The 24,486-nt window shown below is 41.9% G+C and overlaps 1 protein-coding gene across 5 annotated transcripts; it reads right to left on the bottom strand.

Annotated features, from left to right (window-relative positions):
- On the bottom strand, positions 1–24,482 carry RPRD1B (regulation of nuclear pre-mRNA domain containing 1B). 5 transcript variants are annotated; one of them, XM_079321594.1, is made up of 8 exons: positions 24,023–24,458; positions 22,839–22,968; positions 21,678–21,811; positions 15,736–15,848; positions 13,874–14,000; positions 12,605–12,780; positions 3,833–3,888; positions 1–2,481 (listed from the first exon to the last, which is right to left on the bottom strand). In XM_079321594.1, exons 1-7 carry the CDS (start codon positions 24,171–24,173, stop codon positions 3,856–3,858), a joined length of 864 nt encoding a protein of 287 aa, XP_079177720.1. In that variant the 5' UTR covers positions 24,174–24,458; the 3' UTR covers positions 1–2,481; positions 3,833–3,855. The 5 variants fall into 5 exon arrangements, with proteins under 5 accessions (XP_079177720.1, XP_079177719.1, XP_079177718.1 ...); XM_079321593.1 differs by having other exon boundaries at positions 23,972–24,435; XM_079321592.1 differs by lacking the exon at positions 3,833–3,888 and having other exon boundaries at positions 24,023–24,482.
- Positions 24,483–24,486: the final 4 nt, after the last annotated feature.

The raw sequence follows: 24,486 nt of genomic DNA, 5'->3' as shown, positions 1-24,486 counted from the left end.
TTCAATGACACCCTCTTTATTCAAAAATAGATATCTATGAGACATTTCAGAATATACTGCTGTCAAATGGCAGTCTATATGTCTAAATTAATTCCTAAGTCAATTAATATACAGATTTAAGCTTTTGTTAAAAAAGACACACTGTGGGGAAATCTGTTTAACTTTCAGAAAATGTCACCAAGTTCACCAGATGCCCTTTGCCCAAAAAGTAAAACAAATAAAATTAAAAACCACAAGACTTCATTTAAATTAAGCAAAATAAAACACACGCATATATTCAGGAAAAAAAAAAAAAAAATCAAAACAATTCAATTAAAAAATAAAAAAACAGACAGACAACTCTCTCACAGATCTGCCCAAAACACAAACGTGAGATGCCAACACATTTGTCTACATCAGTTTTTGACAGTTTTTGTCCTATGATGGATACACATTCAATCAATGCTCAAAATAACTTGGTTTAACAGCCTCAGGGTAACTGTGAGCTGAATCAGGATGGAAGAGTCTTTTGGTTTGGGTTCTTGAAGTTTGGTGTTGGGTTTTTTTTTTGCTGTCGTTTTTCATTTTTGGCAAAAGCAGAGAGAATGTACAGTGCTTAATCTAAAGTCTGGACCATAAAAGGCTGCACAGTCAAAGTGACTCAGGGAACGCATAGTTCTGCCACTGGAAAAATTCCTGTAAACTAAAGAGAAAAAAATATCTGTTGGCTGGGCAGTGAGGGTGCAAGGAGCATAAAAAAAGGACAAAAGGAAGTGTCAGTAGGAAAAGGACATGAGCTTCTGAACAACTGAATGATCAAAAGATGCTGTGCTGTTGTTTGCTGTACCTGAATGCTGACCGGGCTACTGAACAGCCTGCAAAATAAATTAATGTGAAGCAGAACAAGCTTTGCATTTCTGCATTTTTTTTTTCTGGCTCTGACACCAGCTCAAGACCACAGAGAGAGCAAGAGCATCTCAGCTCACTTCAGCCTCTGTCTTACAAAACCTGTGCTACCAGATCAAGTGTCTCCAGAAACAGAACCTCTTTTATAGTGAGATGTGCTAAATTTAAAAAGGATTGTATCCAGATTGGAATGGTTCAGTGATCAGAGTCCAGCTTGTCACACCTAACACACAAACTGAAATGCAACTACACCCCTGGCAGCTAAAACACTAGCCAGCAACATAATGGAATTAAGAGCTTTTAAAATTTACCTTTTTGTTTTTACACTTTTCCTGATTATAAAAATCAACTCACAATCTGTGACACAAAATTAAGTACATCCTTCTAATATCTACATGCATGGACAGGGTACATGTGCATACAGGATATATGCATATAATATGGGTCTATTTTCTATATAAATAAATATTTATACCACATTTAACTTCTGTGCATCAGACAACTTCACTAAAGCGATGGAGAGTTTATATCATTGTATTCTCAATGTAACCATCCTGAGAGCAGACCTAACAATGCCTGTCACAGGGACACCAGCAGCTGCCACACACCATTCCAGCCTCTCAGATCATTGAATCAAAGCTTTCATCACCATCTAATTTCATATAATGAAGAGGAAAAATGTGGTATAAATCTAAGGTAGCTAGAACAAAATTTACTTCCACTCCCACTTAGGTAACATCCAGTTCTGCTTTGCTCAGCACAGTGTAACTTATGAGTCTACCTCTAATTCACAAAGAAAAGCTGCTTATTTTTATTGCCTGTGACTTCAATTTACATCTGTGCCAAATGGGAACTACCTTTACATCAGGCCACAGCATTATGAGGAACTGCAGGTTTAGGAAAAATCTTTCCCTGTACCAGTGCTGAGCAGATGCCCTCCCCTGACTCCACCGTGGCACAGGACTCACATGCACACAAATCCCTACAAGGCCCATGAGCCATTCCACTGCTCCCAGAGATGGGGCCCAGAAACCCAACTAAAACAGATGAGACTTATTCAGAAATAATATTTGTACAGAGAGAAGATGCTGCATGGTCACCCTTCCTCTGGAAGCTTCCCAGGTATGTGTGTACATGATTCGTGATCTTTGTGGGGGTAACAAGTGCTAAGAGCAAACAACAACTAAAGAGTACAGGAAAAGATGAGAGAAGTATTTGCCTAAACAGACCAACCCCACTCCCTTCAGAGCTCACAAAACTCACTCCTCTTCCTCCCCTCAGGTGAGCCAGTGTACACAGAGAGGGTGAGTATGAGCAGCCAAGAGGTTCAAAGCACAGTCTGCAAGTTCCTTCCTACTGCAGATCTTGGAAGACTGGACTTCCAGCCAACACCAGAGTCTTCTCACTTCTGCTGGTAATAATGAAAACTGGGACACATGGTTTGTTCTAGTCTGTTGAAAACAGGTCCCCAGCAGATGGCAGAGGTGCCAGACCTCCTGTGACATTGGGCAGCAGTGACAGGTCTGGAAGGCTCTGGATGTGAGATTTCAGCTCCTTGCGCACTTGGGTTACCCGAGCAAGCTTCTGTTTATATTCCTGAGGGAAAGAAACAAGAGAACAAAGATTAAGCACAGGTTAATTAACAGTGCTGTTAGTTAAGCCAGGAGTATCTTCCAGGTGAGGACTCACAGAAGGTGGCCAGGCCCTGGTACTCTGAGCAACTGCTGGCACGACTGCAGACCCTGCCATCTGCCCCAAATTCACAGCCTGCTGACAGGCTCTGGCATCCCTAAACTAATAACCCTGCTCTGCCTTACCAATTTTACATGTAAAATGTCCCCAAACCAGCACACACTGGGGCCTGATAGAGCACTTGAGAGAAGTGTCAGTGCAGAGTTGCTTTATCCTTGTGTTCTTCCCCAAATACTGACTCCTAGCTGCTGCCAGAATGTTCCTGTGACACCCCTCCACTGCCAGAAACCACAGGCTGAGGGACACCACAAGTATTGCTATGCTGCCAAAATACTCATTGCTTTCAAACTTGATCAATTCTGAACACTTAATTAATCCAATTTCTCCTTTCAAGTCATTAAATCAAACCCAAGTTTTGGTTGTCAAACAGGATCTCCTCTATGAGTTCACATTACAACCCCAGCAGCTGTGCTGTGAGACTGGCACAGCAGGGACACCATGGAAACACATGCAGGACCACTGAATGTAAACCAGGGAAAGGTACATCCACACTGGACACAGACACTAAAATATTCAGCATTTTATTACAGAGGGAAAAAAAGAGCAAGCTAAAAATCTCCAAAGAGACAACTTGCAAGAGGTTTTTCCACAAATGAGGTCTAGATTGAGTAGTGAAAGTGCAGTAAGAAATCCCTATCCATGTGCAGAAATGCCCCCAGGTCCCAGAGACACCAGTGACTTGTGTTCATAATGAGGAGAGAGAGGAGTTTGGACCCTGAAAATGGAAGAAAGAAAAAACTAACTGTACTTTGGTCAATTCTGGGGAGAGGCCACTTAAGAGCAGCCCAGCACACATCCAAGTTATCCACTATAGAAGATTAATTAAACACTGTTTATGCTGTTTTCAAAGTTTTGTGATTCTACAGATTCATGTAACAATCACAGAAGACAGCAACTGAAGATATAAAACTCCAGAGCATGTAATTTTTTTTTAATGTGCCAGTCTTTACTCAACTACATGTGGCCTATTTTTCATGGTATCTCCAGAATGCAGGAAACAATGAGCTTAAGGAAAAAAACCATACACAGAACAGACTGCCACACATCCAGCTAGAATATCAATTTACTTTTCATTTCTTAATTACTTGGCAAAGAGAACAGAAGTTTATATCTCTGAAGATCAAATGAAACTAGGCACATGTTTAATCAAAACATCTTTCTGAAGAGTTTACAACTTTAATCCAGACTTTCTAACCTTCTCAGTGATGGAAATTCTCTTCACCTTCTCCAAACATCAAAGCACAGCAGTTCCTGTGGGGTTACAAGCAAGGAGTTTACACTCTCTGTGTTTCATTATTTTGAATCAGAACAGTGAGAGCAGCTGTCAATTGCAACAACTCCCAATACCTTTGCAATGGCTATGAAAGTATATCCCATAAATTTCCTGCCAGCACCAAGCAGGAATGTCTTATAACAGCCTATTTCAAACTTCAATCCTTTATGAGGCTCAGTGAGTTAATATACCCAAACACTTCTGTTAACATACACAGGATACACAGTGAAATAATCAAGTCCAAACAAAACCCTCCCAGCTCCATGAACTGCAGGGTGTTGTTCTCATGCCTAGAGAACAGTAATAAAAAAAACCCCATTAATTTTGTGAGGATTTGTTTTGTTTTAATGAAAGACATAGAATCAGGACCAAAAAAATAATGCACCCACATTCCTAATCACACTCCTTTGGTAGTTCAGAGAGAAACAAGTTGAGAAAGTCATGAGATGAAGACAGAACAAAAACACCCCCCCCCCCCAGATTCTTTAGCATTAACAGAGCAGCAGCAGATAAAGAGGGATGCCATGGAGGCACAGCATTCCAACCCTTGGGATTCTTCTCCAAAAGAACATGGGAGCCAACCCTGGGGAAAGAAAGGGAGAGAGTGCCCAGAGTGCTCAGCTGAGGGCTGGCACATCCCCAGTGCTGGAGGCAGGAGAAGCAACACACCAGACCCCTCCACACACAGCAGAGACAGCAGGAACATCTACTGAGCTCTTGTACTCCAAATGCTGGCAGAGAGAAGGTGGAAGAGGCTGGACTTGGGAGATCCACAGAAGACCATCTTAAAAATAATTTTAAATCCATAATTCAGGCCATTGTCAGGGAGTGATGGATATCAAGGCAGGAAAGAATGAACAGCACTTCCTCATCAAGAATGCCAAGCTGTCAAGAGTGAGTATCAGCAGGTGTTTCTTTTTTTCCTGCAGTAATTCCCACTAAAGATAGGGAAAAAAAATGGCAAGGTAGCTGGCAAGTTCTCCAGGTCTGAAAAATGGGCAGTGAAGATCAAAAGAAGTTGCAAATTCCAGACACAAGCCAAGAAAATACCTCAAATATTACTTGAATTGCCAAGATCCACACAAAACAATTATGGGTTTATAGATCCAATTATGGATCCACATAAAACAATTATGTAAAACCAGGTACAACCTCCACACAAAGACTAATGTCCTGCCATTTTCAGGGCAAAACTGATGAGGTGACCAGGATCCATCACTTCTCGTGCACAGTGAGAACTGGAATGTGATGGCTTTGGAGCTGAAGGTGATTTGCATGACCATTAGAGTTATATCAGATGCAAACAACATTCCTTCACCAGCAGAGCTACTTAAGGGAGGGAGAATCTTGCCAATGCCCTGCCTGACAGCCCAGTTCTCATAAAACACACTGACAAATGAAGAACCACCAAATTGTGTCCAAACCACAGTGCTGTTGGCAAACATACAGACTTAGGAGGAATTCTTCTGCATATTAACAGCACCAAGCTGCTTCCAGATTCACAGTTAACAGTTTCAAGTGTTTAGGAAAATATTGCTCTTAACATGTCCTCATTTACAGGGATACTCTGCAATGAGGGCTACATGGAACATTGAGTTATCAGAAATATCTTCTCGATTGGGAGACTTTTTTATGCATATGATGACCAAAAATAAACACCAAGTCACTTTGAAAACCATATTCCTTTCAATTGCAAATAACTCCCCCTTACTAATAGGTAAATGCAAGTATTATGCAGTCAACATCAAAGGCCTAATTTTTTCAGTTTGCTTTTTTACTACCAAACTGAAAAAATAAGAAAGAAAAAGTTCTCACAAGGAAAAGGCAGCAACAGCCCCCAAACCACTAAAAATTGGCTCAGAAAAACATCACTAAATTCAGGAATGGAGACTAAGGGAGTAATCCAGAAACCAAGATTTCCAAGAATAGATGAATACTTACTGGACAGATTGCATATACATCACAGAGCATGGAAGAAAACTGTCTGTTCCATGCTTAAACCCTCTCCATCCCTCTGGGTCTGAGATTCTGTGCTGACTCCTGGCAGAGCTGTCAAGGAGTGGAGAGCCCATGAGCCAGAGCTGGGAATGCTGGCTGATCCCCTCAAGAATAGAGAGCAGCAGAGACACAGAACCCCCTTCCAGCTTGAGAGCTTCGCTTTTTCCACAAGTTCTTGCCATATTCTGCAACACAGAACTCTGGAAGCAGGTTTTATGGGAAACCATGTTATTCATGTAGCCCATGACATGCCTGGAAACTGCACCTTGCAGATTTTTCCACAAGGTCCTTTCATTTCATGAAACTGAACAACACAAAGTCCAGTTCAAATAAGCTGCTGCTTTCCGAGGCCTTTGTTTGTACTCTGTGTTGAGCTAATTGCCTCACTGCTCAGTAGGCTTATATTAAGATTAATAGTATTTGGATGCTATTTGGTTTTTTTTTTAGACAAAATAATGAGATCTCTGCTGTAAGCAGAAGTTTCAGGATGATAGAGGAAAAATCTGGCACTGTGCCACATGGATGCTTTTGCTAATCAACATTTCCTTTCGGTGCGTGGCGTTCTACATCCTCAGTGGCCAAAAGAATTAGATACTCAGTCCTTGAAACAAATGCAAAATCAGAATTAACCACTGCTGAATGAAGCTGACAGAGTGTTTCATTCCAAAGCAGCCGTGCTTGAACATTATAGAACTGACTGTAATCAACATGACAGGAAATTCATCCTGAGCACTGCTGCGTGGCCTGGTTCACCTTGTCACGTTTCACAGCACAGATTTCAGCTTATTTTGGCTCACAGTGTGCACTGGACACATCCTCTCCTGCACAGGGTCGAGCAGGAACATGCTGTAAGTCATCACAGCAATTGCATCTAGTGAAAAAACATCTAGCTAAGCACTAATGAGAATTTGGAAAGTGAATAGGAAGAGCAGCCGGTCAGGCACAGTTTTGATATGATGCAGCTTGAGCCAGCTGTAGGAAAGCAGAAGAGCACAAGCCAGGGGAAAAATGCATCAGAGGCTCAGCAGAAATTTGGAGAGCACATAGTGAACTGAGAGGTCTGACAGCCATGTGATTAAGTGTTCTCTTTAAAAACATTAAATACACCACAGCACTGCAGCAGATTGATTAGGCATTCCTTAGCTTCTGCTCCTTGCCACTTAACCTATGTACAGCACTTTCAAAACAGTTACTAGAAAAAGAACAGAAAGGAAAACTTCTGCCATTCCACAAGCTCATTGCATCAGAACCCTCCTCAAAAGCAAAGTGAAACCAAATGCCAGGGTGAAGCCAGGTTTCCTCATTCTGCAGCAGCACTAAACCAGCAAATCTGAAGTTTTTATCTGAAAGATTCAGTCCAGGAATCAGAGCTTGAATGATGTATTTCCTTACAGAGTCTTCAGTTCATTTTCACACCTTAAATTTGTCCAGTCTTGCTCTTTTAATTTGACAAGGCTTCTTTCTTCTGTGGTGTCATTCATCACACTTCAGCAGAGATGGTGTTTCTGCTCCTGGCAGAATCCCACGCTCTCAAACCATAACTTGTTTCCTTGCTCTCCTCTTTGTTTAGGGCAACAGAAGAGGCAGCAGTAGAGGCCTCCACAGAGCTACTTCCCCAGCTGCTGGGACTGCCTCAACCTCTGCAATGTTCAAAAGCACTCAGAAAAAGCCCAGGCTGCTGCAACTGTATGACAGACACAAACAATCATTTCATCTGCCAAACATCCTTCCAGAAATAAACATTGAGGGCGGTGCATTTGATGTTCACCACAAAAAACAACATTCAGGGCACAAGCCAATAGCTACATATTCACCTCTCCAAGACTCTTATTACTTTTCTAGCCAAGAAAGAGAGTCATACACTCGTTCACTTCAGTAAAATGCATTAAATCATTTTATGTTAATATTGTATTATTTTTATTTGCTTTTATTGTTTGGTATTATTCTATTTGCAGTACTACTGTAATTATAAATATCTACAAGCACCTACAAAGTGAAGGAAATGTATCCTTGCATTGTGCAAAGAAACAGCTGTTGCCTGGAGCCATACACAGCCCGACAGACCCAGGCTGCCTGCAGCTGTCAGCTCACATCCCTACAGAGCAGCCTGTGCTCTTGTCCCACACCAGAGGCACCAGTGGCTCACAGCTGGCAGGACTGGTGCACAGCTTGCCCCATCAGTCACCAGTTAGGTCCTACAGACCCAGGTCAGACAGTGTCAGGGTGCTCCAAGCTCAGGATCTACCTGCCAGGATGGCAAAGCCAACCCCACTCTGCTGCTGCTTCCCACAGCTGCTCCTGCTACTTCACACAAGTCAAATACTGACCACATTCTCTTTCCTGGCAGGAACCCTAAAACTTAATCTCCTGTTTCACTGTCTAAACCACTGAAATGAATATACCACACAACCCAAGAATTCCTGTCAGGGAAGCAGCAGCCACAAAGCCACGCCAACAGTGACACACTACAAAGACCCAGGCAGTGGAAGCAGCACAGCAATAAATTGCCTATTAACCCACTGAACTTAATTGTATTTCAAGAAAATGTGTGGTGCTGGGCAGTCCAGAAAACCTCAAGTGAGAAGGCACTTCATCCCTCAGAGATGCATTATCAAAGAGGGTTTGCAAATTTGTGTGGGCACGGCATTAACACCTTATTAAAGGTGCCTTGAAGCCATGAATATTAAAACCCACAAACATCTAAAAACCCCCAGAGCTCTCAGCAGGACTCTAAGTGACAATTTTTCAGCTGCAGCCAAGAGCCAGAATATTTCCCCTGAACTAGATCTTAAATACAGTATGTTCTTTAGATTTATAGCTGCAGACATGTAAACACCCACTTATTTGAGTACACTGCCTATGCTACAGTGTAGCTCATGCCACCTTTCCCCAGCACAGATACAGAAGATATGTGAAAGAATTGCCTTCACCAACTGCACATCAAACCAAAAATTCTGAATGCATAATTTTCTATTTTTTCTGCCTCTTCTCCCCATCAGATTAAAACAATCCTCCCTCCACTCACTCTAGGTTTCTTACTGCTAGTAGTTAATTTCAAGTACCCATGAAGCTTCTACATCATTTGCCATTTCCTTGCTTCTTCCAGTCTTATCTGTTTATCTGGCTTCATTTTACAGCTGCCTGGTACACCAGCATGGGATGTTCTCCCCACTATATTTCCATTTTACACAAACTACTTCCCTTCATTTCTTCTCCTTGCCTGCCATGCATTCCAGAAGAGTGCTCTGACTTCAAAAGACAATTCTCCTTGAAGTTTGTCAGGCACAGGTGCTGGAGGACAAAAAAATCTCCCCATGTACTGAGTACTGATTGTGCTCAGTAATTGTAATGGGGCAGCAACGGCCAAAAATAACATAAATTAGGAAACCTCCACTGTAAGTTCAATACTCCTGTGAAGTACAAGGACACATTCTTATGAAATAACAGTTCCTGGTTCTACACCTGTCTGAAAGTGGATTTTATTTACTGTCATCTGCTATTGTGAATGTCCAGGCCACCTCTGATGTATCCCAGTGAAGGAAGATCAAACAGTAGCTGCAGTATCAAGCCCACAATTGCTGAGCAAGATGAAGCACCATTTTAAAAGAAATTCAGTGTTAAGCTGTTGAATTACAGTATCTCCCATACACTTTAGGAAGCTAACATGAGAAATACTTACCTTTGAAAATACATGCCTTTTTATAGGCTCCTTGGTATCAGTTTGGGGCCAGCTGATTTTACTGACTGAGGGAATTAAAGAAAATCTACCTTCTTAAATGCTCTTAGACTACAGTCAAAATACCACAATACCACTCCCAGGATAAAGGAATCCTAATTATCACACTTTGATTTTTTTCCACTGCTACCCTAAAACCAGAGTTTGCCTTTATGTTATGATCTTAAGGCTCTCTTCCAGCTTTCTCCATTCAAATCACCAGTGCTTTTTCACCCCCCACTGTTTAAATCTTGACTCATGCCAGCTGTATCCATGCTGATGTGCAATTCCTTTCCAAAGCCACATTCCTCAGCAGTGTCCCTCAAACAGCCTTGCTGCAACTGATGACAAGAGCTGTGTCACAGTGGTTTGACATGTGGGGTATTCTGAGCATTAGCCCACAGGGCACAAATACACTGAGTTTATATATGCTTTACCAATTTGCTGTTTCATGAGGGACAGCATTAACAGGATTAGTAAACAACTGCAGCTCTTTAGACCACAAAAGCTGCTTTTTGAAAAGACACAGATTAGCTACTTTCATTGGCATCACAGTGAAAGACTTTGTGAGTAAACAAAATACAAAAACCATCCAGAGTAGTTTCCAAATTAGGTATTTGCATCTCTTAAAATACAGCCCTGTCATTTATTTCTCTCAGAAGCCCCTCTCCTTAACCAACAGCCCTGGCTAGATGAGGATGGTGAAGTAAACAATCCATCTTCTATCCAAACACACCCTCTCATCTAAGTCAGGAAACTTAGAGCACAAGAGGAAAAACTCAAAGTACCCAAGATTCTGCAAAAGATATCTCAAGAGAGCAAAGACTACAATGAGTAGATATGTAAAATTAGATTGTTTAAAGTTATTTTCTCATTTCAGACCTTGCCTGAGTAAATGTTTTGGTTTTTTAATACATTTTTAATTGCTACAAGTTTCAGATCCTTCTAGTAAAATGCTTATTAGCACTACAAAGAAAAATCCAGGCTTATCAATAATGTGAGAACATCAAAGACTCAAACAAAACTGATAAGCAGATCTGGCCTGCTTTATCTGTAACCAGCATCTTTCACTGTTTATTAACCCTCTACAAGGGCAGAACAATGGAATGCTGTAATCAGGCAACATCCCTCACTGAGGTTTGAGAGCTGACACGAATATCAATTGAGCTTCATGTTCACTGTTGGAATGGCATTTCCTGCAACTCTGTTTAGACTGCTGCAGCACTGAGGCCACCCTGTCTGGCAGAATGACAAAGATGCCAACCTAACCAGATATTTAATAAAATCCTAATATTTAAATAGGATCATTCTTCATTTTCTAATGGAGTGAAAAACTGCATTTACGCCTATCAGCAAGCCAGAACCCTGTCCCACTGCCATCAACAGGATTACTATCATTAACAAAGCAACTCAGCCAGCAAAACACTTAATTTTCAGGGTTATGTTTTTGCCTCTGCCAGTGTTATAATTTTCAAGTAACATTTTTTTCCTAAAAGAATATTTTCCAAACAAAAAACCTCCACGACTGTCACAACATTTCAGCTAATGCATTAGAAATTTTAATTTCATGTTGTCATTATGGATTTCTCAGTTTCACAGTCTCAAACTGACTCAAAATTACGAATTGTTCTGGGCCTTTAAAAATATTATTGTGCAGCATTTTGCTACCTATTTACTATAAACAGTAGTATGTCTATCATTTTTGTTTTGGGTTTTTTTTACATACACACAGGTGTCCTTCTTTAAGCAAGAAAAACCCCAAAACCTGACCCAAGACTTCCACAGAAAATAAGTAAGTTGCCAAACAAGATTTGGTTTCATGGCATCATCTGTATCCATGCCTAAAAATGTTTTTTCTGACTCAGTCATAAGATTGATGCTATGCTTGAAGAAATTCAGTCACAAGGCATTGAGAAACTCCAATATAAACACAGGCAAAGAAAACACTCCAAATGAATTTTATCTGGGAACAAAGTTGCCGAGCTGTCAGAGGATGAGATTTGCCATGAGAGTAAACAGAGACTGCAATTGCTGCAGCTCAGTCTCCTTCCAGGAGATTTTGTCCTCCACATCCCCTCCCATCCCACCCTGCAGCAGCTGCTCATCACCAGCACTGTGGTGCAGAGAAGCCTTAATGTGCCGCCAAGGGGCAGTTTAGCAGATGGCAGAGTGACATACAACCACAGTCATTAATTAAACTCCTTGCTAGTCCCACAACGTGCTGCTGAAAGAACTTCCATGGAGAAGGCACGTTTTGGATAAACAGCTGTAAACAGCTGGCTGCACAGCCCCTAATGCTGGGCAGAGCAGGGGGGCTCAGTTCAGCCCCAGGCTGTTTTAGGGTCCTGCTCTCCCTGCTCAAAGGAGCAGCACAGGAAACACAAGTCACTGTCTTTCACTACCTGCCCCATTTACACTGCACCTCAGAAGCTGTTAAAGGATGTTAAAGGATGGAGAGCAGATGATCTGGCTTAACTGCTTCCCCTAAACAAGCAGGGGTTCGGGAGGCAGATGAACACCTAGCCATCAGGAAATAACAAAAAAATTCAAGCAATATAAGAAAACCTCAGGTATGTATGGCAACATATGTATTTCAAATTTTTTGAAAAAGGGCATGTCATAACAAAATGAGGCATGTGTTAGGCAAGCTTGTTTTTCTTTAAGAATAGAGCTCTGGGCTCTCCAGGCACATTGAAACATCTAGACTGAACATCTGAACAGATCTACACTTTTCAGATACAACATTACATTCTTACCACTTTTACTCCAAGTGCAAAGACAACTAGAACCTAGATAACCTAGAACCAAAAGTAAAGATAACACCTGCAATTAAATGTAAAGGTAAAAGCTGGAATCGTGTAAAGATAACACGGGGAAATCGCATAAAGATAACACGGGAATCACCTCCCTCAGGAGAAACCCACAGATAAGGAGTCCAGGGTGAGCCAATTGTTTTGCCAGCCCTGGTAATAAACACTCACCTCCAGCTTCTTCTCCTTCTCCATGAGCACATCCTTCTGGTTCTGGGTGTACTCGATGAGCATCCGTGCCAGCTGGCGCCGGTCCTCCAGCTCGGCCGCCAGCCGCCCGTTGTACTCGGCCAGCAGCAGACACGCCTCGTCCACCGTCTTCGACAGCCGCTCCGCAGCCTCTTTGTCTGCGTGCAAAAGCGTTGGGTGATTTAGAGGACAAAGTTTAAAACTTCCAATTGTTGACAAATTGGCTGCAACTCGTAAGCCACAAGCACAATAACATCTTGTTCGTAAATATACTTCTGGCTTGACAGGAAAATAAGGGCTGTTATCACAGGGATATACGGGAAATAGGACATGCACCCTTTGTGGGCTGTATTTTAGAGACTGATATAACTGAATTTAATCCTTGCAGAGGTATCAGTGAAGGCAGGGATATAAATCTATGAGCAAAGATATAAATCTATGAATAGTAAGCCTCTATGAACAGGTTAATTAAAATGTTAGGAAGCACCTTCAGGTAAACAAATCAGATGGTTTCTACATTTAAACACAGTCTGCACCTGTTAATTCCTCATATATGATTAATTTCAAATGTATTGACACAAATCTAAGAACTGCACAGTCCAGTTGGACACTGTAAGAATATATTATGAACAGCCAAATAAGTGATAATTCATAATGAGTTCTAAATTAAAACTACCTCCAGGAACAAGAGTCAAATCAGTTCAACTCTAAATGCTTCTATTAAAATTACTTTTCAAATGCAATTGCAGAAGTTAATTTAAACAAAGACTGACAGATTAACGGGGGTAGCAATTTGCCTTTCCCATAGCAATTAAGGAGTAGATGTGTACTCAGCAGTCTGGTGGAACTCAAAAATATATCAATCAAAGACTATATGTGTACTCAGCACAGTCTGATAAAAGTTCAAGATATCTTAACAGTTGAGGTGTTCAAAAGCAAACACATCCACTTGAGAACTCTGGCGCAATTTCCTTTATATTCTTGCAAAATGCTGATGATGTTCTCAAAGCACCAAAGCCTAGTCCAAGCCAAAAAAATGGAAGCAGCTACGTAAGTTTAATCTTCAGTGTTACTTCACAGGATTGCTATCTGTTAATTACCCCGGAACTACAAAGCAAGGACACAAAAGCAGGAATTCATTCATACATTGTGATTATTAAAAAAAAAAAAACCACAAACAAAAAAAACCCTAACACTTTGATTACTACGTTATTCTTTGGAACTATGTTCATTCATCTTCCAGTCTCATACCTGTAATTTTCTCCAGTAATGAAACATCTTGAACTTCCTGAGGCAGGGAAGCAATTTTTTGCCGCACTGTCGCATCTCCTGACGCTGCATTTTCCAGGTCTTGTAGGGCTTTGATCAAATCCTCAGTCTACAAGTGAGCCAAAAGTAAAACCAGGTAACCATAACCACATCCACTTCACAGGGATGTGGTCACTGCAGAGGAGCTCTCCCACCTTTAAAAGGCACTGCCTGGGGAATATTTTCTTCAAGTCATTTTTAAACCTAACACAAGGAGTATTCATGGAGTTTACACTATCCCAGTGTTCAGCTCCTCCTGCATAATTCCAGCAGGGTCATCCTTTTCACGACTCTGCAGAGGCAAACTTCTCAGTCCAATTAAGAAAAGTGATCATTTAAGACATAGCTAAGTAGGACATGACCACACCAGTCTGAGAGAACCACCAGCCCTGTGTGCTGCCTCAAGCTGGGATTGAATCTTCCACCCAAGCATCCCTGACAGTCTTTGCCTCCCTGGAGTGTACAGGCACCTCTTTGTTCTGCTGTAAAGCTGCATTCAGACAGAGCAAAACACCCAGCACCAAATTTCCATCAGTCCAAACAACACTGCATTAGATTTCTATCATTACAAGATTCAGAATTCTGTAACTTCTTACTGACTATAAACTCCAATGATGACAAAAGCTCTTCCCATAAAGCAAACTTTGTAATCTGATTTTGCCAGCACCCTGCAAGCACACAGCTTTCTGCAACTGAACTGGGCTCCTCAGTATGCCCTCAGCTCATCTCTCAGCTGGCCTTAGTGCACTGAGCAAAGATGTGTCAGTCTGAATTAATTCACTTAAAATGAATCCAAACTTCAAAAGGACAAGGATGAGGACAGCTCTAGGAGGACCATCCCCAACACACTGTGTTTCCTCCTTGCTCAAGGAAATTTAAACAGAGAAACTCCCTCAACAGGAAGAACAAAGTGCTGCTTTTTTGTTTTAAAAATCCTGAAGTAGGGGAGGTTTTTGAAACAGAGCACTAGGCCTATAAACACAAGCACTGATTTTTAAACTAGTTTAAAAACTAATGAAAACACTGACAAATTTTAAATAAATATTTTCTTAATTTGAAAAACAAAGAGGTCCATTACCTAATCTTTACTACTTCCTTGCAAACTGCAAATGATTTCCAACAGTAACAAGAGAAACCATAAGCTGCAAGGCATCTGGAGGTATAAACAACAAAATTTTCATTTATTTCCTTGACAACTGTTATTTATTTTTATTTTTCAATGTTTACAGCTTACCAGATGGATGGTGGAATTTTTTATCCCCTTCAAATAGACTCAGGATTAACATATGTTCATTCTGTAGCCTCAACTGGCCACAATGATTTTCTATTTCATTTCATATATTTCCACACCAGTAACATGGAGCATCTAAAGTCTTCAGTGCTGGTTTTCCTACCAGCTCCATACAAACATAAAAAATGTTTTGCTTTTTAATAATTTAAAGATATGGAAAGATATGGCCTAGAAAATTGTCTATTAACTGTTCACAGCTTTAGGTTTGAGAGGTTACATATTGATTTTAAAAAGAATTTAAAATATGGCCTGTTCTTCTAGCAGTTTTTTGAGATTCTTTCCTGGCAGCACTATTCAGACCTTGGGTTAGACTACCTGAATTGCTCAGAAGTGATTCACTATTGGAGTAGGAAGAAGGAATCTGTTGCATTTCACATGGACTTCTCAACCCCAAACTGCATCTGGCCACTAAACATTTATTTCACTTGTTGTCAGCTCCACCTTGTGGCTGTGACACAGGGGAGGTGGCCATATGGCTTCCAGACTCCTCCCAGGCTCAACCCATCCCACATACCAGCAGTGGCCCAGCACTGGGGTCTTGGGGTGAATAGCTTCCAGGGTAATCATCATCCTCCTCCTCTTGTATTTGCTGGAAAGTTCGCTTTAAAGACTTCTTCTCCTCTGTAACTGAAGACACAGAAACAACTCATTTGGATGCCAGTTCTGCCCACCTTAACTAGCTTTACTTCAAAGAATTACACCAGATGGATGCTCTGATGACTAGGCCCTCTAGGGGATGACCACAGCTGGACTTTAATGCTGGCATCATATTCCAAACACTCAAATGCAAAACAGTAATAAAAGATTGATTTTTTTTTCCCCATGTATCTCTATACACGCCAGCCTGAGGATACACGAGCAGTGTGCACTTCATATGTGATTGTGTCTCCAAAAAAGAAAGTAGGAAAGGCAAATAAACATGCTATTTGTCAATAAATTACAGATTTGAACCCTCAGATGTTCAGGCTAACACTGAGTGTACAGGTGAGGATGTGAAGGTACATAGGGACAGAAGAATTTCAAGTTATCTTTTGCATCAACTGTATGCTCACTGTGATTCCACAATCAACACAATAATTGCTGATTATTCAGCCTTCCACTCTCTCATCAAGCCCTCAAAATGAGGGCTTCAGGACAGTTCTGTGAAACTACAACTCCAAGATGTGACAGCAACAACAGCAACAGGCAAGGCATGAACTGATCTCCAAGCAGGGAACCTGCAATGCTTCAGAAACAGAGGTGTCATAAAGCAAGACAGCATTGGTTAAATTAACCTCAGCACAGCAAACAGCAGTTTGAAAGGGAAGAGATAGTTTATTTAAATGAGTCAGAAGTCATAATGAAGCCTTTGATCCAGCTACAGAACATTCAAAAGAAGGTAGATAATTTTTCAGACTTGCCACCAAAGACAATAAGATATGGGGTAATTTGTAAGAAACCTTTGGACAGTCTTAAGAACATCTATTCAATGGAATCAAGTCTTGCCAAGATAACCATGGAGCTCAAGAACAGACTCTGTATACACTTTGATTCACAGGAAAAGCCAAGATCACTCAATTTAAAAAAAGACTATTCAATTCTAATGGGGAACCAAACAGAAAGGTGTGTCCTTTAACACAGTTTTGCCTGCATTGTCAGGTGGGGCATGAAAAAATTTCATTCTAATGGACAGAAATCAGAGGAGCTGTTACATCTTGATCATTGGGGAAAGAGCTGAATGACCTTCCCACAGACACAAACAGATCTGGCAGAGAACAGACTCAATGGAAGGCAAAGCAGCACACAAAAGTTACCCTAAACCAAAGGAATTATTGATGTTTGATAGAACAAAGCTACCCAGGCTAGAAAAAGGACAGCTAATTATTGTATGTATCCAACTGATGTATGAGTGCTCCACAATCTGACTGACAAGCCAGTGAGGCACCAGACCAACAAGGAAAACAGCTGCTGCCCACAGCAGTCTGCAAGAAACACAAGTTGGGTTGAACAGGAGATGAGCAGATGATAAAGTGGCCAAAGAGAGCATTTAAAATTACCCAGCCCAACACAACAGATCATCAATATTTATCATTTGTATGTACTTATCATAAAATAATTAACCAACAGAGGATAAACGTGAGCCAACCAACAGATGAATGGATGACCACAGTGATCACACAAGTGAAATTAAACTGAGAGCTGGGATTCAAATTGCTAAAGAGTTATTCCTGCTGTGTTGCCAACTGGTCTACCACAAGACACAGCAATACACTTGCTCACCACTCTGACACAGAGGATTCAGAATTCATTGAATATTCCATCTGAAGAAGGCCAAGTGTGTCAGACTGGAACCACCCTGAAATCAGTAATGCTGAGCACCACTCACTGCAGAATTCTACAAAGCCTATCTCAATTTCATCAAAATAGAAAAAAAACCCTACACTTATCTACAAACCCAAGAGCATATGGAGCAAAAGGACCCCTGAAAGAGAACAGAAGCACAGCACAGATTATAATACACCCTGCTTGGGTAACTTTAAAAATCTGCCAGACAGAAGTAATTTAACCATCACAGTCTACACTAGCAAAAAACGTGTCAAATCCAGCCAGGGGCAAATAAGCACCGAGAACATCCAGAACTGATCAGAATGTATACATGTCCAAAACAAACGAGAGATCTTTGTAGAATACAGACAGCTTCTTCCATGAAAATCAAGAGCCCACTTTGATATGATATAAAGAAGACAGAGAAAGCCCAATGAAGTCAACTCTTCACTGAACTACTCCTGAAGTCTCCAAATGGCAAAGCACTCCCCATTTCCCCAAAATGACAGACATCTGCTCTCCTAACAGCTTTGCAATGACACTCCAGGATGTTGTTACCTTGCTGTTGCACAGTCCACAGACATCTGCAAAAGTATTTCTGCACCAACTTTTATGCTACTTGAGGAAGGTTACTGTGTCGAAAGCCTTGCTGACAACTATGAGCTTTTCCTGTCAGGAAAAACACCTGAGGATCTTCCCAGCTCACTTTTTTGTTCTCAGCTCTTGATGCCTGTTCAGAGGCAAACAAGCTTCTAATGAGCCAGCACCCCCTCCAACCATTCCAAACCGTTCTCTTTTTGAGGGTAGATTACTTATGGTTGCTGAAGTTCTCATTACAACATATATTTGTTGGCAGCCTCTCCTAGGGTAAGCACAACCAGAGCTGAGCTGCTCCAAAACCATAACTAGCCCTGTGTCCAGGTGCTTTTATTTCAGCTACCCTCAGAAGCCTCCCTGCCTGCTCTCATCTCTGTTCTTCCCTGTATTTTAATACAGGTCTGACTTTCTGTACCAGAATTTGCAACATAAACACAATGAAATCAGTCAGGGAGCAGCTCGGTTCTGTGTTAAGAGTGACACACTCCTACATCACAGCAATTCAAGGACCTTCTTCAACTGCTTGTTACAAAGACAACAAAAAGAAAACACATCAGCTATATATATCGGTCGTATTGCCTGAAGGGCTTCACATCAAACCTTTAAGACCTAGTTTTTCCAATCTTTGAGAGAAATGGGTGGTTTTTCTCTTCCCTATTGATTGTGAAAAGAAACATTCTAATAAAAAAGGAGATAAATGCGAAAGCAAATGCAAGCTTAATGAATACATTTAGAGATAAAACAATGTATCAACATTCAAAAGCTCATTTCCATGCATATGCACATCTCCTTAAGGAACCCCAAAGACTAAAATCTGGTAGTCAGCTGCACACTGAGCAGTCAAACCAGGGAATACAATACTTAGAAAAGGCTGGATGTCCTACCCCTCTATCTCTCTGAAGGGAAATGAGCTCTGCTCCACAGCAGGAATTCAGCATGTGCAGACAACTGAATTGCTGTGCATTACTCACAAAACAAGAGACAAACTGTACCACTCAAACACTCACTGATGAGCTTTAAAGATGTATTTCCTCACTGATACAGCACTCCACTGCATTTTGGCAAATCTCACACCTCCTAAGTGGTGTTCTCAAGACAAGCAGAGCCATCCTTCTCACAGAGAAGCATCCACCAGCCCAGGAATTTAAGCCGCTGCAGTATGAAAATAACCAGAGAACCGACCTGTTGCCATAGCTCGGGCTGAAGCAAAGAATAGTTGTTATCCCAGCATCAGATGTTATCAAGAGCACCAGATGCCCTTGAGGAGCTCCAACATTTTAACAGCACAGCTTTTACCAATCTACAGACACTAACATTGCCTATTTCTCAGCTGTGTCTACCTTGGCAGCCCACAAACCCAGCAAGCCAGAACGGCTTTGGAGGACCACTGGACTATTGTTTTCCATATTTATGACAACTGTTTTATCTGTAAACCAGGACAACTTAATCTCCATCTTGCTTATGTTCACCTGTTTAGAAATGGAATACAGTAATCATAAAAAAGCCTTCTGCAACTCACCAGAAACTCAAACACCAATTTATCTCACAAATTCATAAAAGCCCCAGGTGAAACTAGCTCATACCATCAAGAAGCTAATTTGCACACACACCAGTCAAAGCATGAAAAAATCCACAGGATAACTCTGCTGAATTTTTCAAATTTTTTAACCATGTATTAACAAGGCAGTAACATTCACTCTCATGAAAAGGCCTGAACTTTCCCTCAAATAAAAGATAGTACATTAGTATCTCTAATTACCCAGGCAAAAACTAAGTTTCTTGCCAAGTGAAGCTGTGCACACAGCAGTTCTTGAAGGGTTTGTATTCTTTAACTATGCTTCCCACAAACAAAGATCTGCTACTCTTAGGAAGTTTTGTTTTGTACAAATGTTTTTAAGTTGAGAATACAACAGTAGCAGAAGCAGTTGTCAATTATCAAGGCCTTTGGATTCAAAGTTAGACACTTGTGAAACAGTTACCCAGGTACACTAATTTAAATTAAAGTTTCAAATCCTCAGTTAATCAGGTAAGGGCTGTCAGGACTGTAAATTCTGGCCTTGGATGACACACAGATGCCTCAATCACTGCACCCAGACAAGAGGAGCCCCAGCATGAGCCAGCTCATGTAGAGACTGTTCACCCTCACCCCTCAGAGCACAGACTCCCTCTGTCTCCATACAGATGGGACAATTCCCTTGGTCAGGGCACTTTGGGGAAAAAACTGCAAAAGTAATCTTCCAAAAGGTAAACCTCAATCAGGGCATGTGGAATGGTGCTGGTGTGAGCTGCTACAGCATCCATCCAGCAGTCCTGCCCAAAGCACTGTGTGAAAAAGCATGAAGCTACAGCCAGACATGTCTTCACATACAGATCTCATTTATGCTCATATCTTCATATTAATTCTACACTAAATGCCAACTCAATCAGACCTCTTTTTACCACCTAAGAATGGCATAACAGCCTTTTACTAATGACCAAACTAACTCTATCACACCATCAGAGCTCTGTGAGGAATAGAAAAAAATATGACCAGAGCAGCCATGTCATTCCAGCTAATTTGAAGACACTGACACTCCACAGAATGGCTGAACAGAAAGGACCTTAAAGATCATCTCATTCCAACTCCTCTGCCATGGGCAGGAACATCTGCCACAAAACCACTTTGCTCAGAGACCCATCCAACATGGACTTGAACACTCCCAGGAATGAAGCATCCACTTCTTTCAGCTGTAAGGTGGATAAATATTCCCTTAACCAGAACACTCTTGATTTTTAATGACCTTCACCTTCTATGGTTTAGGCATCCCACTGCTCCTCTTTTTCCACTGGAGCACTACCAGTGAAACACCCCCAAGTGCTATAGAAGAAGCAAGATCTACCAAAGCAGTAAAACAAAGCACAGTAAAAACACAAGCTTATGCCTGATTTCTCACAGACCTTATGCAGTAATAAGGTTATATCTGTGATGTTCTAATGATATTAAATTATGCAAAGTTAGAGTTTTCTCCAAATGACATCAGCTGGTGTAAGAGAAAAAGTGAGCAGAGAAGCCTCTGGGGCATATATTCCAGACTTCAATTATTCAAAACTCCTTGCTGCATCATAACAAAATACAGTAACTATGGAAAACAAAACAATTAATATGAGAATGAAAGCATTAACAGTATTGAATAAGACATCCTAATAACCCAGTTAAGCAGTCTCAGAGATGCAGAGTGGGACACTTGACTTGAGGTGGATACAACAGTTCCCTGCATGACTGACTTGCTTTCACCCCAAATGCAGCCCTGGAGCATTGTATCTGCACAAGCAGCACCAGACATCACACCCAGGTAAGCTCACTGCCAGCCCCAAGGCAAATGACAGCACATATGCAAATCAGAACTGAGAGTTTAATGAATATCAGACTTCTCAACACTGTCCTGAAGTATCTCCATGACCAGCTCTGGCACCAACTCAACTAAACGAGCCCAGAGCTCAACTCCTCACAGTATTTTCAGTGAAACATGCACCAATTTAAAAACAAAACACACGTGACAAGCAATATGCATTTACCTTTTGTTTGGGGGCTGTTGGAGTCTTCCATAGACAGTTTGAGCTGCTGGATGAACTCACTGCCATACACACTCCTCTCCTGCCAGATGTTCAGCAATCGTTCCAAGGGCTTCTTGCAGCCCTCATCTGCTTCTCTGTTCAAAGATTAGGAAATCATTACAGTTCAGCTGAGCAACACTCCTTATGTTTTCAGAGAGCATCTTCCAAACTGGCAGCTGCACCCATTGCAATATGGGAACATTTGGAGAGAATCTTGCTTATATTGTGTGAGACAAACTATGCACAACATACTTGTGGCAAATTTTCCCCTTTATTTGACCTAAAGATTGCCTGGAAGTGGCTCACCATTCCCACCTCAAAGTAAGGGCAGAAAAGCTGTGAAAGAAGAAACTCGCTATCGTTCACAATTTGCAATAAGAGTTCATAAAAATCCCTGAACCTGACAAGTTTACCACTCTGAGTATTAACTTTAAACAGTTGTTTCAGCCAATAACACCCCAGTTAAAATCAGGTTGCTTGGATCATTAAGCACTTAAATGCACTCACAGTGTGCTCTGACAGAACAAACACCCAGAGCATTAATGTTGTTTAGCTGAGATAACAGGATTTATTATGCTGTTTAGACACAACCTTAACTAAACAACAGCACATTTTGGTAAGGTGGTGGCTGCATCACTTCTTCCCTTTCAACTATGAAATTCTTCCTTCCTCCACCGAAGATATTACTGACCAGGTAACAAACAAAGAAACTGCTCAAACCAGGAGGCTGGTGAGAATCCAGTGACCCAAAACATCAGCTCTTTCAAAGTCATTTGACAATGGGGCAGAGCCATTCATTATGTGGCTTTAATAAACACACCCAACTGTTCAGTTCCACTGCCCATAAACAGATCTGACAGATCTTGTAGGTAACAATTGAAATAGAGTCCATAGAAGCTGCACATAGAGAACAAACACATGAAGCTGTGAAGGACTGGTTCACACAAAAAGCTTGCCATTTGAACTGAACAGTGTACAACCACAAAACAGTCAGGATCCAATCTCTGTTACAGAGAGGGTACAAACACCCACTACACTTAAAAAAAACCCAGTTGAATTAAGCTCTGAATAACAAGAACACAAATTCCTAGAGAGGAAAGCTGAAGAAATACAGCAACATACCTGGCAACATGAGAAAATGCATCCACGAGAACAGATTCAAATTCCCTGGTAAATTCAGGACCTTTCCTCTTACTGTTCTGGATAACATCGTTTGCTAAATATAGGAAAGTAAGTTTCCTACTCGATTTTGCTGAAAGGGGGGAACAGGAAAAGAAGAAAGGAAAAAACAAAAGGAGAGTTTGCATTAACTTCTCACTTCTTTCGCCTGGAATCATTAACATGACTTTCAAAGTTGTTTATAGCTTTGCAGTCTGAAAACAAAGTTCAAAACATTTCCATGTTACCAAAGGAAATCAGGGGCTTTCAAGTCAAGTAGTTGTCCATGTCCTCACTTCTGCTCTGTTTTAATTAATTCATAAAACAAACATGAGTTTAATGCTTTTTGTGCCCAGTGACACCTCAACTCTTAAAAACCAATCAATTTTAAACACAAGTAAAACAAGTTGTTCTAATCCATCAGCACATTAATAAAATAATTAGTTTATTTTTTATTAATTAACTTCAGGAAAACTAAATAAATAAATAAAACAGCATAACTCAAAACTGAGTGAAAATGTAGGATAAAACTATTGTGGAATCTCAAAAAGGTCGGAAGGGACCCTAAAGATCACCTGCCATCAGCAGGACTGGCAGCCTCCCTTGACTTCAGGATAAAGCCATCTGCGAAATTACCTATTTTTTTAATCCACCACAAAAATGTTTCTGGATGATAGCACCAAAAAGTTTTATAGACTTCCGCAAGTACTTTTTCTTTGCTTATCTCTTCTCACTAATTTTGTAATGGGTGTGTTGTATGAATCCAAACCTAAAATTTAAAAACGGAGCCAAAGAGCTAGCGCACTTGTAAGGGATCGTGATCCGTACATCTCCTTTTTAACACCCAAACCGCCCGCCCAGAGATGAGCATCTTCTCCCTGTGCCTCCATCCTTCGCCTTCCCTAAAACGCCGCCGGTAAGAGCGGAATACACCCCTCACACGTGGTGTTCCCCCGAAGTTTAGTAAACAACAACAACAACAGCAGCAGCAAGTAAACAGCGCCCAGGCTCCCGTAAACTCCCGGGCACCAACTTCTGGAGCTCCGCCGGGAGGAACCGGCCGCGCTCAGCGGCAGCTCCGCGGGCGGCCCCGCTACCTCGGGGCGGCGGCTGCCAGAGCGGCCCCGCCGGACAAACCCCCCGCGCACCTTTGCGGAGCTCCCGGTGCCAGACGGCGACGATGGGCCCCGCGTGCTTGCGGTGGTGGATGAGCCACAGCGAGAGCGTCTGCACGCTCTGCTGGGAGTTGCTCAGCTCCGACAGCTTCTTCTCCAGCGCCGACTCCGAGAAGGAGGACATGGGGCCGGGGCTGCTCCGCCCGCGGGGGGGGGCGCGGCGCGGCCTCACCGACAACAACCCGCCGGGGCCGCCGCCACAAGATGGCCGCCCGCGCCCTGACCCCGCCGCGGGGCGAGGGGCGGCATCGTACGGAGCGCCGGAGGGAGCCGGGCCTCACGGCGGGCAGGCTCGGCGCATGCGCAACCATCAGCGGCGCCTGCGCACTGCGAGCACTCGCGATTTTTCTCACAGCGCCTCCCCAGTCCCGCGGGAGCTTTGTGGCGCTGGCAGCACCGTTAGGTCAGTGTCACTGCGTCGGCGCATGCGCAGTGCG

This window comes from Erithacus rubecula, assembly GCF_903797595.1.
Source record: "Erithacus rubecula genome assembly, chromosome: 18".
Taxonomy (NCBI): domain Eukaryota; kingdom Metazoa; phylum Chordata; class Aves; order Passeriformes; family Muscicapidae; genus Erithacus; species Erithacus rubecula.
The sequence above is the reverse complement of the archived record's forward strand: the minus strand, read 5'-3'. Positions and strand labels throughout refer to the sequence as shown.